General features: G+C 41.3%; 1 protein-coding gene across 1 annotated transcript; it reads left to right on the forward strand.

The window, feature by feature from the left end:
* The first annotated feature begins 4,524 nt into the window (after positions 1-4,524).
* Positions 4,525-17,370, forward strand: LOC124112969. The gene is made up of 8 exons (XM_046473181.2): positions 4,525-4,869; positions 7,112-7,397; positions 10,071-10,428; positions 10,993-11,198; positions 12,335-12,474; positions 13,714-14,005; positions 14,541-14,615; positions 16,580-17,370. The coding sequence occupies exons 1-8, from the start codon at positions 4,633-4,635 to the stop codon at positions 17,206-17,208; spliced, it is 2,223 nt and encodes a 740-aa protein (XP_046329137.2). The 5' UTR covers positions 4,525-4,632; the 3' UTR covers positions 17,209-17,370.

Raw genomic sequence — 17,370 nt, forward strand, 5'->3', positions numbered from 1 at the left:
GAACTAAATTGTTTATGTGACTAATGAAATAGGCATGGAAGAGGTAATGCAAAAATAACAAGCCGTAAATTTGAACGTTGTGCTTGAACTGTTTGATTGGTGATTAAGTAAGTAAACGTTACCTTATGGATATCTTTATGGATAATAAACTTCTGGTTTAATTCACTGAATGACGTCCCAGTGTAGATTATTATACCGTCATCAAGCTACAGTTACCAGAAGTTATCCATAAAGTTGTACATTTACTTGCTGTTGCTTTGAAAGACGAAATTGTCTTATAAATCGTAAAGAGCAATGAAGAACGAAGTGTGGTTTATTTCACGACAAAACATTGTCTATCATGGCATTTCTGGAGATTCGAACATGCGCTCGCAACTTGTTGTCGTCATATATTGGACGGCATTCTTTTTGAGAGGGGAGTGTCTAGTGAGTTGTTCCCCATAGGTGTAGTTTGGCAACGCAGATAAAAGTATAATTTCATTTATTTAACGTTTTTCTATACGTAAACATCATGATCATCTATATCGTTTCGCACTTTCCTGTTTTCTCATTTCTAACTGTGCACCACCATAACATTCACATTTTAACCAGCAGGCTACCCCACCGCCAACGCAATGTATAGGAGTCTGAGTGCGTGAATGTTGCTTGCTGCAGTCTACACTACGTCACAATCAGAAGTATGTCACGACCCAGGCAAACCTCCCTGTAGCGCCATGACCACAGCAAGCCTCTATATAACATCACGATCTGGACAAACATTTATATGACGTCTTGAGTCCAATAAACTTCTATATAATGTAACGATCCATGCAAACATCTATAGAACGTCACGACCCCAGTCAGTCGTTTCATGAAATGATTAAACATTCAAGTCATTCCGTGAAATGACTGATAATAAAAGGCAGATATTTCATGACATGACTAAACTGTTATCTTGAACCAATATGTGAATAAATAATATGAAGAAAAGTAGGTTTCACCTGATATTGTCTTGTGGGGTCTATTTACCTTGTGCCTCGTACACTCCGCTTTTGGGGGGCACGGGTGGCCAAGTCGTCTAAGGCCCCCGGTTAGCTGTGCAGAGTTACGTCCCTTGGACACTCCAGGGAACTATGAAACTATGATTCACCGAAGCGGTAAACGTCTGAGACCTGCATCACTTCGGGCTTTCCTTCCACATTAAGCTGACACGCCGTGGTATAACTGGAATAATTTTACAAGCAGCGTTAAACCCAACTCACTCACTCCGCTTTTGATACGACTAAGCCCTCGCAGAGTTCACGTGAGGATATATAAATGGCTTTACATAATAGATACTTTGACGTAGAATGGCCCTGCAAGTTTTCCATCCCACAAAATCAACGTACCTGATTTCTCAATGTTTTATCCAGTAACTAAACTAAACCGATCCTATTTTAATACATATACTCTTAGGAGTTGTCATAGGAGGTAGACAACTGTTCCAGGAGGTAGGGTTTTATTAATCTAGACACTAGTGGCACTAAGATTAATGGTACTGAAAGAACAAGCCATTGGTATGATACATCAAGAAGCAACGCATAACCACGTTGCAAGGAGTTCTGGCTGTTGCCGAATGACAGTCACCAGGCTGATGGTCCGTTATAGGCACACTGGATGGACTGGAGACAGGCGATACTTCAGCACATCGTTGGGGAGAAGCCGTGCACCAAAACAATACCCTGAACTATGTGGATCCTTTGTCCCCCAAAGCATTTTTGAAATATTGAAAGTCAAAGTATACAGTAAAATGCATTTGTCCAATCACAAAGATCAGTTTTAGCCTCACATTGGTCAGAGGCCAAGTTCTTCTGAATGGCACTCTCCCATTGCCATGGTTAAAAAAAACGTGATAGCTCTTGCCGCTTTGCCGTAGACCATACACGCCTTAATGCAGTTACCAGGCCTATATGTTTCCCTCTACCTTCTACCTGCCAAAGTCTTTAGTGTCTTTGATTGTGCTAGTGGCTGACAACAGAAGTCGGCCTTCATTACACCCGATGGTGTTTTTGAATGGAATCGCCTCCCTTTCGGTTTCAAACATGCTGAGAGGCAATAAAGAAATGAATTGACGTTACATACAAATGTATGTAGATGACGTCATAATATTTTTCCGAAATGATTTTTGGAACATTTGAATCACCTCAAGGCAGAATTCCAAAAGATCAAAGAAGCAGGACTCACTCTAAAACCAAACAAGTCACCTACTGAGGGCATATCTTCAGCAAAGATGCCATACATGTCGATCCTTCAAAAATAGATTCAGTTACACAGATCCCACCCTATAAAAATGTCCATGACATGCTCATTTCTTAGGTTGTCCTCGTATTATCACAATTTGTAGCAAGCCTTTTGGCATCGCCACCCCTCTATACAACCTTCTGAAAAAAGGGAAGTAAGGGGGAATGATGCTTAATGGTCATTTCACATCAGTCAAAACTGTTATGGCTTCTTCGGAGATTTGAAATTATTTTTGATTAATGGGAGTTTCAGGCATACTGTCTCTCATGACTATGTCTCTCTGTCAAGATTATGGCTTTGCTCACTAATCACTCTGTATTGATGAGGATGGCCATATTGTGGTCGAGACTTTTATTTGAGGCTGAGTTATGTTTTTCAAGCAGTTGGAGGCTGAGTTTTTTTATTTACTGCAGTTTGTTTGTTTTTTTTTAACCCCCCACCACCACCTATAAAATATTTTAGAACCTCCATATCATACTCTTCCTTTATCATTTAGCTTCAAATAACTATGCTTTTTTCATCGAAAGTGAACTCGATTAAAAAAACGATTCCAGATCGAAAGTAAAAACCAGTGCTGTCTTCGAAGGGGCCGCCATCTTGTTTTCCAATACCGATACCAGTTTTTGTTTCTGCTCTAGAATCCTGATTCAACTGACATAATCACACGCAATTAAAAACATAACTTGTTTTATTACCTACGTGGTGAAGATACAGGTGTAAGATACTAAACCCGTACGTCATACAAAAATCACGAGAGGTCATTCACTTTTACAACTACATGGCAGAACTGAAGGAATATCACGAAAGCGAGAGCCGTTTACACAAACTGTCTTTATGAAACCAAACTAGATCTTCACAAGCATTAAATTCGCTTTGCATCTGTGACGTAAGGGGGGGGGGGGGGGGGGGGTGAGTGAGGTTATACTCCTTTTAGATATTTTATTTTACATGTTATTTCAAGGCGTCAGATATCGAATTTATAAGGAATAATATTTTCTGCCTAATCTCTGCCTAAATTGAACTATTTTTACAGAGAATAATTGTGAAGATTAATAATAAATTATATAACAGGTAGAATGTTTAATGTCCTGTCTTGTCAAATAAACTTGTGACCTGACAAAGTTGACATTTTTCACTCGTGGCTGCAAGATTTGTGAAAATATCCCCTTTGTCAGGTCAGTCGATGAGTTAAACATGTTATTTGACCAGGATAAGCAAATGTCCTCTATGTATTATTACACTATTCAAAGAAATATTATCGTAAAGGATCGTGAACAATAAGCATTATGGTTGATCATCGTTGCCATCGGCTTCAGGTCATGACCAGTTGTGCTACGCTGTATATGACCAAACACGACTGGGATATTTAAGCGTCCGGGATAGTCAACAGCCCCGGCGATATCAGGCTATTATAGACGTCATTCCTGAATGCCTGACCTGAAGCTAAACATCATTGAACCCACTTTCAGGTAGCCAGTGATTATAGGCAGTCCACATATACAGTGCACACACTGACGCCGTAAAACCGAAATAGTGTATGTGTATATGGTAGCACCCAAACTTGTTGGCTGAATTAAACAAATGTAGATAAGGGATCTTCGATAAAGGAAACATTTCTAAACCCAACAATTAATAAATACACCTCTCAGAAACGCTAAGCACGATTTACTCTACATTTTCAAAAGAAATAGTCCTTTTTCAGTTGTATCCTGTAAATAATTCTCTTGAACATTATATTTACAAAATGCAAGAAACCGAAAAAGATCACCTCATATCTTGTTTTGTAACTGATCATAGTTACTTGTCTACGCTTTCAATATCTTCCTCTGTGCTTTTGGGTAGTGGTCATAAACTGTCCGACTGCCGTGATAGTCGGACCACGGACCTTCTGATTCAAAGGTCAGACGCACTGTCCACAAGACCAAAGAGGTTAACCCCGTCAGCAAGCTGACAAGGTAAGGATGTCATCTGTGTGATGACTCCACGCCCTGCTACATTTGCATCTAATATGGCCAGTGCCTGCGATCATCTGGATGAACATGCAGTCTTCTTGGACCAAGCTGTCAGCAAGACACGGTGGTATATTAAACATTTATCAATGTGAGATTAATTTCATATGTAAACATTTCCAAAAGGTAAATTGAAGTTCGTGATATATGAAAAAAGGAGGGGCGTTCCTTGTTTCCAGGTATACATTTACGGGGCGGTATAGCTCTATGCCCTTGCCACACAACTCTCAGGTATACTCATCAACAAGCCTCTTAAATGTGCATGACGTCATCGATAAGAACGGTAGACATCTTGTACCATTCAATTTGACATGCGTGCTAAGGACAGATCTTCCACACAGTTACTTTTAACTACACATTGGTGATGTACGCCAGACTAATTCTTTTCTTTTTCTACGTGGTAGTACGTTTGCGTGCAGATCAAGCACTTAACGATAGGGCACGTGGTAGCGAGATCGTAAATACCGTGGTAGATCGTATACGTAATGCGTGCATCTTCCTTCGAGGTAACTTGTTCTTACGACGCCTGGCCTATGTGGAGAGCGCGGACGGAACAGACCCGAAGACCTTTAGATCGGGTTACTATGGGGGGATCTGGCAGGTGAGTAAAACAATGGCGGTATTATATCATCGGCAACTTTAGTTTTATCCACCCTGCCTGTATGGGTTAGAAAGAAAAAACACCAGTTCATTCCAAAGAAGCTCCCCAGCATGACGCTTAAGGTGATTCTCAAGCGACGGTGTTGTAGCCTTACAAGGAAGAGTGAGTGAGTATGGTTTTACGCCGCTTTAACAATATTCCAGCAACAACACGGCGGGGGACACCAGATATAGGCTTCACACATTGTACCCATGTCGGGAATCGAACACGGGTCTTTGGCGTGGCGAGCGAACCCTTTAAGCACTAGGCTACCCGACCTCCCCCTTTCTAGGAAGAATGTTTAGCAGTCAGCATTTACGATGAGAGTATATTTATGTATCGAGAGTCCTCGTGTAAACATGATATAAAACTGTTCGCAAACTGTTATAATACATAATGTATCGTCCTTGCGTATAGATGATAAACCACTCTCCTCATTAAGATGAACATATTGAATTCCTATTTTGTTTACCCTTATTGAACCGAACCCATGCTTTTAATGTCAGCGCGTTGGTTAAGCTAGCTCTGCAAGTAAGCATTGACATCTAAGCATGTTTATGTCTACACGGAAGGTGCAAAGAAATTATATACTTATGCGTGTAAAATATATGAAGTAAAGATTTTGTTTGTTACAATGAAAAGCATCCAGTTTTCGACTCGTCGCAAGGTGACACTAAAAGTAAAGTAAGAAATATTGAATTTATTATTGAGTGTCTTACATAAATTCTGCAACGATTGTGGTCCGGAAGCCCTTCGGTGCATGATTAAAGTTGGGTTTAGTTCAACTTACCCAAACCGTGCTTCATGTGGTCGGGTGAAATCACAAGTTTTTCTGTCCCGCAAAAAATCTACCTACCGACATCCAGGTTGACAGGGGCAGTGCTAACCCCCTGTGTTTTGGATAGGGGTATGGCAGTTGTGTTTTGGATAGGGGTATGGCATTTGTGTTTTGGATAGGGGTATGGCAGTTGTGTTTTGGATAGGGGTATGGCATTTGTGTTTTGGATAGGGGTATGGCATTTGTGTTTTGGATAGGGGTATGGCATTTGTGTTTTGGATAGGGGTATGGCATTTGTGTTTTGGATAGGGGTATGGCAGTTGTGTTTTGGATAGGGGTATGGCATTTGTGTTTTGGATAGGGGTATGGCAGTTGTGTTTTGGATAGGGGTATGGCAGTTGTGTTTTGGATAGGGGTATGGCATTTGTGTTTTGGATAGGGGTATGGCAGTTGTGTTTTGGATAGGGGTATGGCATTTGTGTTTTGGATAGGGGTATGGCAGTTGTGTTTTGGATAGGGGTATGGCATTTGTGTTTTGGATAGGGGTATGGCATTTGTGTTTTGGATAGGGGTATGGCAGTTGTGTTTTGGATAGGGGTATGGCAGTTGTGTTTTGGATAGGGGTATGGCATTTGTGTTTTGGATAGGGGTATGGCAGTTGTGTTTTGGATAGGGGTATGGCAGTTGTGTTTTGGATAGGGGTATGGCATTTGTGTTTTGGATAGGGGTATGGCAGTTGTGTTTTGGATAGGGGTATGGCATTTGTGTTTTGGATAGGGGTATGGCATTTGTGTTTTGGATAGGGGTATGGCAGTTGTGTTTTGGATAGGGGTATGGCAGTTGTGTTTTGGACACCACGTCAGCAGTTTCGTCGATGCTTTTAAGCCAGGCAGTTTATTTGTTTGTTATTTTGTTGTTTTTTAACGATGCCGCACTCAGCAATATTCCAGCTACATGACGGCGGTCTGTAAATAATCGAGTCTGGACCAAACAATCCAGTGATTGATATCATGAGCATCGATTCACGCAATTGGGGTCGATGACATGCATCAACCAAGTCAGCGAGCCTGACCACCCGTTCCTGTTAGTCGCCTCTCACGACAAGCATAGTCGCCTTTTACGGCAAGCATGGGTTGCTGAAGATCTATTCTAACCCGGATCTTCACGGGTCCCAGGGCAGTTTAGATACCTCGTGATCGCATCACGTCCCCTAAGATGTTCCGAGACTTTTCGCAATTTATGCAAGGGAAAGGGACTTATGAGGGTGTGTAGGGTGAATAACAATTTATGAAACTCTTCTTTTCAAATTACGTAACTTTGTCAGGTCATTGTGATAATATGTTACAAGGAATATAAATATCATCATATGCTTTCATGGATAGTTAATTCAAAATACTGTGAGAATCGATTATATTTTTCTTTTAGATAGACGAGACCAAGTTCCGCGCAACGACAAACTGTTCAGCCCGTTTGCTCCCCAAATGCTTGGACATCTTGCGCGAGTTCTCCATCGACTGGAAGCGGGTACCGTGGCGGGCCTTGCTGAAGCCCCTCTACTCTGCCCTGGCCGCCTCCCTGTACACGCTCCTAACAGTGGGGCCGGACGGGGTGCCTCCCGATCCCCCGGGGCAGCAAGTCTTCTGGAGGGACGCCTTCCATGACGGCATATTACCCTACAGCTACGTCGACAGAGTGCACGTCATGCCAGACGGTAAGACTGTTTTCTTTCGACTAAATTAATGTACGGTCTATCACTGGCGGTTAATCTGTAGTCCCGTCAGTAGAAGATAATTCAGTATTAAGCTATACTGCATTTAACTAGATCCATGTATACGAAAGCCACTTTGGTAGTTATGAATTAGTTCATTTTTATATTTGTTTTTAAAAATCTCCACTTTACGAGTCTTTACGTTATTTGCATTATCTTTTTGTTGTTTCGATAATTTTCAAGTTATTTCATTTCTATTTATAAAGGTCGATACCTCACTTTTTCTCGTTACTTCGACTTTTTTTTCTCGTAATTTTAATTATTTTTAAAAAACTAAATTTGAAACAACGAGAAAATAATCGTAAATACGAAAAAAAACTGAAGCAACGAGAAAATAATCGAAATTACGACAAAGTAATCAAAGTATCATAATTATTATTAACTTCCAGGCTCTCATTTATACACGTGCCTCACTGCCGAAGCTACGATGACATGCATCCTAGATTTGAATAGAGGTTTAAGTCTCCTGTATTACATTGTATATGCCACTGGATAACATTATTTTGTTTGAGCAAGAGAATTTGAGAATTATACATAGTCATCGAGTCATACCAAAAGGCTTGAAGACCTTAAAGTAACACGTGAGCTGAATACGTCACAATGGTATTCCCTTTCTGCACATGTTAATTTAATGTATCTCGCAAAACAAACATTTTATTCGAGGAAACACTGTAGTGCCCTGTAGTTCGCAAAAGGATTGCTCAATGCCTTCTTAAAGGGGAAGTGTACACGCTAAAATCACTTTCTTTCTTTTTCTAAACAAAACGCAATTTTAGAATTAGTTAATATCTGTGTTTGAAAATGTAAACTCATTTTTTTCACAGTGAAAGTAGGAAGCTCACAATAGTGTGAAAATGATATGCCGTTATGAGGCCTTCGTTTTTCGAGCTAAACAGGCTTGAGTTATCCCCCTTAGATTATGACGTAATTGGTGCCAATTCAACTGGATCCCTGTCTATTCTCAACGCAAAAGATATCAAGTACCAGTTTTCGGTAAAACAACATGGCCTACGACACACTCCGGCGCAGTGGTGACTCAGCATAACACTATGCTGGCTGACATCTGAGACGCTAGAATCACACAGCTGTACCTACACCACGTGAAGCGGCTCTAACATAGCATGATGACGTCATAATGTTTATCAATTGGCACCAATGACGTCATATTGCAAGGGGCATAATCCATGGTGTTTTTGTTATGAAAATAGAACACTTGGTAAATGTGAAAAATATAAATCGTTTTAATGCAAAACATATGTTAATTAATTGTGATATTTTTATATTTTTGTCTATGACACTACTAGGTTAACACTTTTAATGTGGAAAAAGTACAAGAAAAATAGGTTCATTTCCGTGTGAACTTGCCCTTCAAGCTGTTTGAGTTTTTTTCTGAAACTAATCCGGAAGGGACCGACCGTTGATGGTCTGTTGGTGGCCTGGGATTTTGTAACGAGATTAGATATTTTGTCAGCTACAGCTGCAAATTTGATAATTTTTATCTAAGACTATGAGGCTGATTTTTTAACACACTTTGCAACAATTTCGAAACACCCAACACGGTAACAGTGCTTGTTGTACGTGAGTTTGACGTAGGTAATGAATGAAAATGGAATGTTTACATGGTTACGTCTTTCAATGATAATGTTATTGGAAACAAGGTTATTCCCACGACCTCGATTTCAAGCGTGAGATTGCAGCGAATGTATCGCAGTGTAAGATAGGTTAGTTTTAACTTGACGTCATGACGTGCAGTGCCAACCTGGACTCAGTTTCTTGCCTGGACTTTATATAATTATGTAGCACTTAAGATTCCTTGAATGCTGGGAACTTGTGCTGTCTGGCGATATTCTTGTATTCTTTCACAAATTTAAAGAGTAATGAGATTGGTATTACAAATGTAATGTTTATTTTCAGTATATTTTATATAATTATATATTCAGTTTATATATATATATATATATATATATATATATATATATATATATATATATATATATATATATATATATATATATATATATATAGTGATATGTGTCGTGTTAAACAAACATGTTTACCATCTCCGTGACGATCCGAATTAAAATCAGACATTGTCTTCAGCAACCCATGCTTGTCGAAAGAGAAGACTCACAGGACAGCGGCTGGACGGGATCGCTGGAATAGATCGATGCATGCCATCGTCTCCTATTTGCGTAGATCGATGCTCATGATATCAATCACTGGATTGTCTGTCCAGACTGGATTATTTACAGACCGCCGTGATACAGCTGGAATGTTGCTGAGGGCGGCTTACAAACACAAACAAACTAGTCCTTTCGAATTTTCACGTTGTCCTTGGCTAATGAGATAGAGTCTCCGTTGTAGTGGTTGATTAAGCTTGACGTAAACAAATCACGTGCTCTGGACGAGGTGTTTCTGTCTTTTGACAATCATTCATCTAAATAAACCCAATAGTGTTTATCTAGATATTTTATTGACGCATACTCTTGATGTATCTTGCCCTATTTTAGTCTATAATGACAAAGTGCTTAATTTTAAATCCTGACAGTCTTTGTTTCTCTGCGGACGGCCACTGTTGTTGGTTAGTACTAGAGTTACTGTATTATTTACTTCCAGTGTGCTCCAGTAGACAACTCGACGTGGTGTTTGTTGTGGACAGTTCAAGCAGCGTGGACAGCATCGACTTCTACAGGACGCTTGACTTCGTCAAGGATGCCGTCACGACTCTCTTCCGGTCAAGCCCAGACACCAGGATCGCCGTGGTCAAGTATAGCAGCTTCGCCATGGTGGAGTTCCACCTGGATCGCTACCATACAGCCGCACAGATCAGCAGCTACCTCGACAACATGGTGTACGTCCCCGGCGGTTCCAACATCGCTGAAGCCATCAATGTCACCATCCATGACGTCTTCAGTGCCGGAAATGGCGCCAGGCGGGAGGCCTCTAAGATCGCCATTCTCATAACAGACGGAAGGTAAAGTGAGTGGGATGGGTTTAACCCGACTTTGGAAGGTATATCGCTTATTTCATGGCATATCACTTTATAGTGGGAGGAAGGCCCGAGCTGACTCTTATCGTTGGCATTACCACTTTGCTGAAACTAAAGAGCACGTTAGTGACGAACCAAGAATCAGGATTATGGTACGTCCAAGGGGCGCAACTCTGCACGTTGTAGCGGCGTCTTAAGCGATTGAGATCCCTGGAAGGGAAATCGAAAGATGAGAATATATTAACGTGCTAAATGGTGAATGAGTGAGTGTCGGAGTTAGTAATATCACAGTTCTTATACGGCTGCCTACGAGTACTTGTAACTGAAACTAACAAACAGGGGTTGATAGCATGAGCAATCATACAATTATTGTAATATCAAAATACCATCATTTCGCCGATAAATGGATTCTTTCTCATGTTGGGGACCACGCGTTTGTTAGGTATAGAATTGACAAAGTTAAATAGATAACTACTGATTAAAGCCAATCACATAATTCTGCCAATATATAATAATATCAGGACTGTTATGTCATATAATCTGCCATAGGTCGAAGAGCTCAAACGCCACCATTACAGTCGGCCAAGACGTCCACAAAGCCGGGATCAGGGTCTTCACTATCGGGGTCGGCAGGGTCAACATCCGGGTACTGAACGCACTGGCGTCGGCACCCACGTGTAACCACGTGTATTTGCTGCCCACGTTCGCTCACATTAGCGACATCGTGTACGACGTTCTGCAAGGGTCTTGTGCGGGTATGCAATCATTTAGGTTATTCAGTCATTTATTTTTTAGATTGGCTTTTGAAGGCAACGAAACGGAGGACGTCGTAGTTCTTAGTTTCCGCATGAAATCTTTCAAACAATAGAGTGAGTAAGTGAGTAAGTGAGTGAGTATGAACCAGTGAACGCTAAGAAATAATTTCATTTAACAAAGACATTTTAAGCTTTAACTGGATGTTTACTGGTTTAATAACCTCTTCGAAATGCACGTTAGGTGATACTCGCATAGTGTCCATGTTTGGCTAAAGGAAAATGATAAATAGGAAGTAACGATATTTGACTTATGAAGGCGGTACTCCCTTCCCCTCCACACACACTAACGACAGAAGATTATTATGCGTCATTCAGGCAGTTGGTGTCGTTGTCGGCACGCGTACTACTTAAATGTTTCAAGATGCCTTTCTGTATATTAAATTTAACTCAGCGTGGTAGTAATAACGTCGCTGAAGTCGGGCTGTACCCAATTTCTCCCGGAGGCTTTTGTTAAGAAAATAGTGAGACCGCCTCCGTGGTCTAGTGGTAGAGCGTCCGCCCGGAGAGCGGAAGGTCCGGGGTTCGATCCCCGACCGCGTCATACCAAAAGACGTTAAAAGATGGTACTTGTTGTTACCCTGTCTGGCGCTCGGCATTAAGGGGCTAAAACAAGGACTGGTCGGCTCGGAGTCAGTATACTGTGTCTGAGTGGGGTATTCATGTTAAACTGCGTCATGGTATCTTAGTGTGCTAGCACTATAAATCGGCATCAGTCCGGACTAGTACAAGCAGCCACACAAACACACGTACATGTACGTCGCTATATAAGTGCAATGATCTTGGACGCGACGTTAAACCCCATTTCACCTCACCTCACCTCACCTAAGAAAATAGTGGCTGTTCAAGTCGAGGGGAAGTTGCGTTTGTGTCGCGCAAGAAAGGACAGACGTGTTATATATGATTTCTCGATGTCATGAGTAGCCTAATGATTAAAGCTTTCCCTCGTCATACCGCAGTCCCAGGTATAATGGAACATGAAAACGCAATTCTCGGTGTTCCTCGACGTGGGTACAAGCGGCATACAAACTACACTCTCAGTCCCACCTCCCGTCGCATACCAATGTGTCTTGTTGCAGCTCCAGCTATCCGGGTCCTGCGCTGCAACACGACGACGGAGATAGTGCGGTCAAGCCTGCCTGACCAGGGACTCAAGAAACACTTCCATCTGACGAGTGATGACATGGTCGACTGCAGCAACACCAACAACTACTTACAGGTCACACAAACTAACTGGATGTTAACATTGTCCTTAGCAATATTCCCTGCAAAGTTAGTAACAGGAGACACGGAGCTTTGGTAGCGAATGGGTCCGGGGCATATAGGCATTATATAAGATATAAGATAGCCATGCGAACGAAGCGTGGTTTATTTCATGATAAAACATTGTTCTATCATGATCATGACGTCATTTCTGGAGATTGGAACATGCGCTCGCATCTTGATGCGTATATATGACGACTTTATTTTTTAGAGGGGAGTGTCCAGTGAGCTGCTCTCTATAGATGTAGCTTGGCAACGCAGATAAACGCGATGGCCGAACGATCGCATCCCAAAGCGGGAGAGATATGACAATTGGTATTGGGAGGAACGGTTCGGGTAATCGACGTGAGAATTGTGTAGAATATGCGGGAAATACCAACCTGTGCATAAATTGGACTTTTCTGACATGTCCGAGGTCGGATTCTATTGAGGGAGTCCTCATTATTTAAATACGGGTGAATTTTTAAAGCTTGTACGTTTCATCATCATCCTTAAAGATGCTTATATAACGTTGATATCTCTGAAGAAATAAACGACTGGAGAGAGAATAAACCACTCGGGACTGGTGTATTCTCCCTGCAGTGAATTAATGTACGATAAACAACTCCCACTCGTCGTTTATTTTTTAAATAGAATGGATATGTAATACACTGGCTATTCGAGGATGGTGGGGAAGCAGAATGGTCACAAATGGTATACATAGTGCGTGGCGAACATACGGAGCGTATAGTGGGGAAGTAAGGGCCAGTATGGATAATGGTCCTGAATGGTGGCGTCAAGAGCGAGTTCCACGACGGGGCAGATTAAGGGTCGGTATACGGCACTGGTCACAGATCGCCGATATACAAAGAGGCTGTGTTTAGACAGATTGTTCTGTTAAAGAGGTCGCGATGTAAAGAAAGTGCCCGTAATCAGAAAGTAGGAGAATGAATATTGTTTTCCAGTCAGCAATTTCCAATCTATTAACAAACCTGGCACAGGCACACCAGTGCTTGATAGCATTAGCAACGACCCACGATGACTATACACGTGCCTGATAGTAATTAAATACTTCAACAATAATATGTCATGTCACTCGATCAGACAATGATATTGATAAGATGAGCGAAATACCCTTTATATACGTTATACATTATAAACTATAACGTTCGTTCGACATGAACGTGTTTGATGTGCGGGTGCTCACGTTCACTAGGTGGCTGTCGACTGCGGAGTCGTCCACATATACGGCTCCTACAGCAGCCCCCGACCTAGTCTGGCTTCCAACGACTTCACCTACACCGTCACGAAGCCCCATCCAGCAGAACTACTCCTCCAACACAACCGGCCATTCTATCTCACCGTGGAAGCGCTGAAACTCGCCACGGGCGTCGCCAAGATGGCGTCGTGTCTGTCTGCGAACATCAGCATCGCTGTGAAGAACGGAGTCCACAGTGGTTTTAACGATTCTCTGCCGATGAGTTTACCCAACGCGTCTTCGACGTCAGGTAGAACCTAAGCCAGACCCACATTTTAATGCAAAAAATAAATATTAATACAATACTTAAACATTTATATCAGTATGATATTTATCACATATGAATATATATGCCTAGAAATCCAACACAACAAGGAGTATGTATTGACATAAAAACCTGAAAGGGTGACGCAGATATCTATGTTAACAACTTTATTTTATGCCACAATTAATCCTGTTCCTAACAACAGCTACTTAAACGTAAATTTACATAGCAGATGCAACAACGTACGATATGGTATAATGCCATGAAGATCACACTACTGCCCTACAAGTCAGGTTATGATGTAAATCTATATGTCCATGGTCCCGCGCACGTCCGCTGGTATTTCTGTGGTACTGTATATCACCTTGTGTCCGAACTATTGAGCAAGGTCTTATTCTGTACGTTTCTGGACAAAACAACTACCGTAAGTGCTATAATTCACTCTCAGACCTCCGGGCAGAGCGTTGAAAGATGTCGTGTTCCTTCCTAATGCTGAGTACATATTTTCTTCTGCAATCAGATGCACAAGGATGTCAGGGCAATGCCGATGGTTGTCCGCAGGTGCAGAAACAACAGCTTTGTACACCAGACCTAGGTAAGAAAGGTGATATATGATATATGTAATATATGGATACTGCTAGTTAGGTATGTATTATATATGTATGTATGCAGCAAGTTAGGTATATATTATGTATGTACGCATGCAGCTAGTTAAATACATTATGTATATATGCGTGCTGCTAGTTAGATATATATTATGTATCTATGAATGCTGCTAGTTAGGTAAATAGTATGTATCTATGCATGCTGCTAGTTGGGTATATATTATGTATATATGCATGCTGCTAATCAGGTATGCAGTATGAATGTATGGATGCTACTAGTTATGTTTGTATTATATATGTATGCATGCGGCTGGTGAGGTACATCTTGTATGTATTGTGTATGCATGGTGCTAGTTAGGTATATGTTATGTATGTATGCATGCTGCTATTTAGGTATATATTATGTATGTATGCATGCAGCTAGTAACGTATATATGATGTATGTATGCATGCTGCAAGCTAGGTATATATCATGTATGCATGCTGCTAGTTAGGTATGTATTGTGTATGCATGCTGCTAGTTAGGTATATATTATGTATGTATGCATGCTGCTAGTTAGGTATGTATTGTGTGTTAATGCTGCCAGTTACGTATATATTATGTATGTATCCATGCTACTAGCTAGGTATATATTATGTATGTATGCATGCTGCTAGTTAGGTATATATTATGTATGTATGCATAGAGCTAGTTAGGTATGTATTATGTATGTATGCATGCTGCTAGTTAGGTATGTATTATGTATGTATGCATGCTACTAGCTAGGTATATATTATGTATGTATGCATGCTGCTAGTTAGGTATGTATTATGTATGTATGCATGCTGCTAGTTAGGTATGTAATATGTATGTATGCATGCTGCTTGTTAGGTATGTAATATGTATGTATGCATGCTGCTAGTTAGGTATGTAATATGTATGTTTGCATGCTCTTGTTAGGTATGTATTATGTATGTATGCATGCTGCTAGTTAGGTATGTAATATGTATGTATGCATGCTGCTAGTTAGGTATGTAATATGTATGTATGCATGCTGCTAGTTAGGTATGTAATATGTATGTTTGCATGCTCTTGTTAGGTATGTATTATGTATGTATGCATGCCGCTAGTGAGGTATGTAGTATGTATGTATGCATGCTGCTAGGTAGGTATGATATGTATGTATGCATGCCGCTAGTGAGGTATGTATTATGTATGTATGCATGCTGCTAGTAAGGTATGTAATATGTATGTATGCATGCTGCTAGTTAGGTATGTAATATGTATGTATGCATGCTGCTAGTTAGGTATGTAATATGTATGTTTGCATGCTCTTGTTAGGCATGTATTATGTATGTATGCATGCTGCTAGTTAGGTATGTATTATGCACGTATACAAGGTTTTGTAAGTTCCGAGCTTTGGCTTTGTCTCTCATGTCATTGTTTCTGAGAAAGTGTTTACAAATGCCGACTTCCCGATCTCAAGTGTAGACATTTGCGCATTGGCCGAGTGTTGGTGTGACGTCACATATACCCGTCCATAACGTCACGAACAATGAGTGATATCGTCTTCACATTATACGCGACGATGTGTTTATGTGACATAATCTTTTGCATTGACTGGTACCTACAGACGAAATTCAAAATTAACACTGGATTATCTGGTGCATGGATCAATTGACTGCCTGGTTTGTTTCCATGAATAGAATGGTGAAAGATATTAGATGACATTGTCAAGGTATGTGCAGTTATAAATGTTCAGGGTCGGAGCGATGTGTATGTTAGGACGGTTGTGACAAACTAGTGTGTTTTGATAGGTAGGCCTTAGGCAAATATTTCAGTCCTCTGTGATGCCAGTTTTGACAAGACCCACGCAATTTCAGTTTATATTGACTTTACAGGTTCCAGGTAAATGGAAATTTAAGTTCCTTTTTCGTGCATATTCTAACGAGGCATATACCATGTTTTTAACAGACAAAATCAAGCCGCCCGCCAACCCCTGCCCAAGGGAGAACATCCACGGCCACGCCCTATCCTTCATCCACCCATTCGATAAAACCAAGTTTATACTTTGTGACCTAAGCGGGAAGATGTACATAGCTCAGTGTCCCCCGGGGGAAGCCTATGACGTCATATCTCATGGCTGCGGGTCGGCTATATCCGCCATGACACTTCCAGGTCGTCATATACTGAGCAGGAACACATCCAACCCTTGTACTGCGCGAGACATCAGAGACGGAACGTTTCACTTCACCCACCCCGACCCCGACAAATTCATTCAGTGTGATGTATGGGGCAACCCGTGGGTGCAGCTCTGTCCGAGTTCCCTCGTCTGGGATCAGATCCAACAGACGTGTGTCCGTCAGGTGCTTCTGTCGTCCAAAACAACGACAGCTACGTCAGTTGACGTTAAATCTCCAGCGCTGACCCTGGCGTCGCCAACCATGGATCCAAATATCTGCCAGCACCCTGACGGAGCAGGGTTCTACGCCCATCCCGACCCCACAAAGTACATACAGTGCCTCTTGGGACAGAAGCTCGTGCTGCGGTGTCCCCCGGGGCAGCTGTGGAGCGAGTATCTGACGTCATGCGTCATGTCATAAGTTGCGACATCAAAACATTGGAATGAAAATCACCATTTGATTAGAAAGGTATACGTCGTTTAATGCGATGATGAAAGTGTTGTAACGCAAGATGATAAAAGGTGTCTAAAACGTATTTGGAAAATCCTGATGAGAATACAAAACCTGTCGACATATGAGTAA

This window comes from Haliotis rufescens, unplaced genomic scaffold (genome assembly GCF_023055435.1).
Source record: "Haliotis rufescens isolate VD_foot unplaced genomic scaffold, xgHalRufe1.0.p SCAF_18, whole genome shotgun sequence".
NCBI classification, from domain to species: Eukaryota; Metazoa; Mollusca; class Gastropoda; order Lepetellida; family Haliotidae; genus Haliotis; species Haliotis rufescens.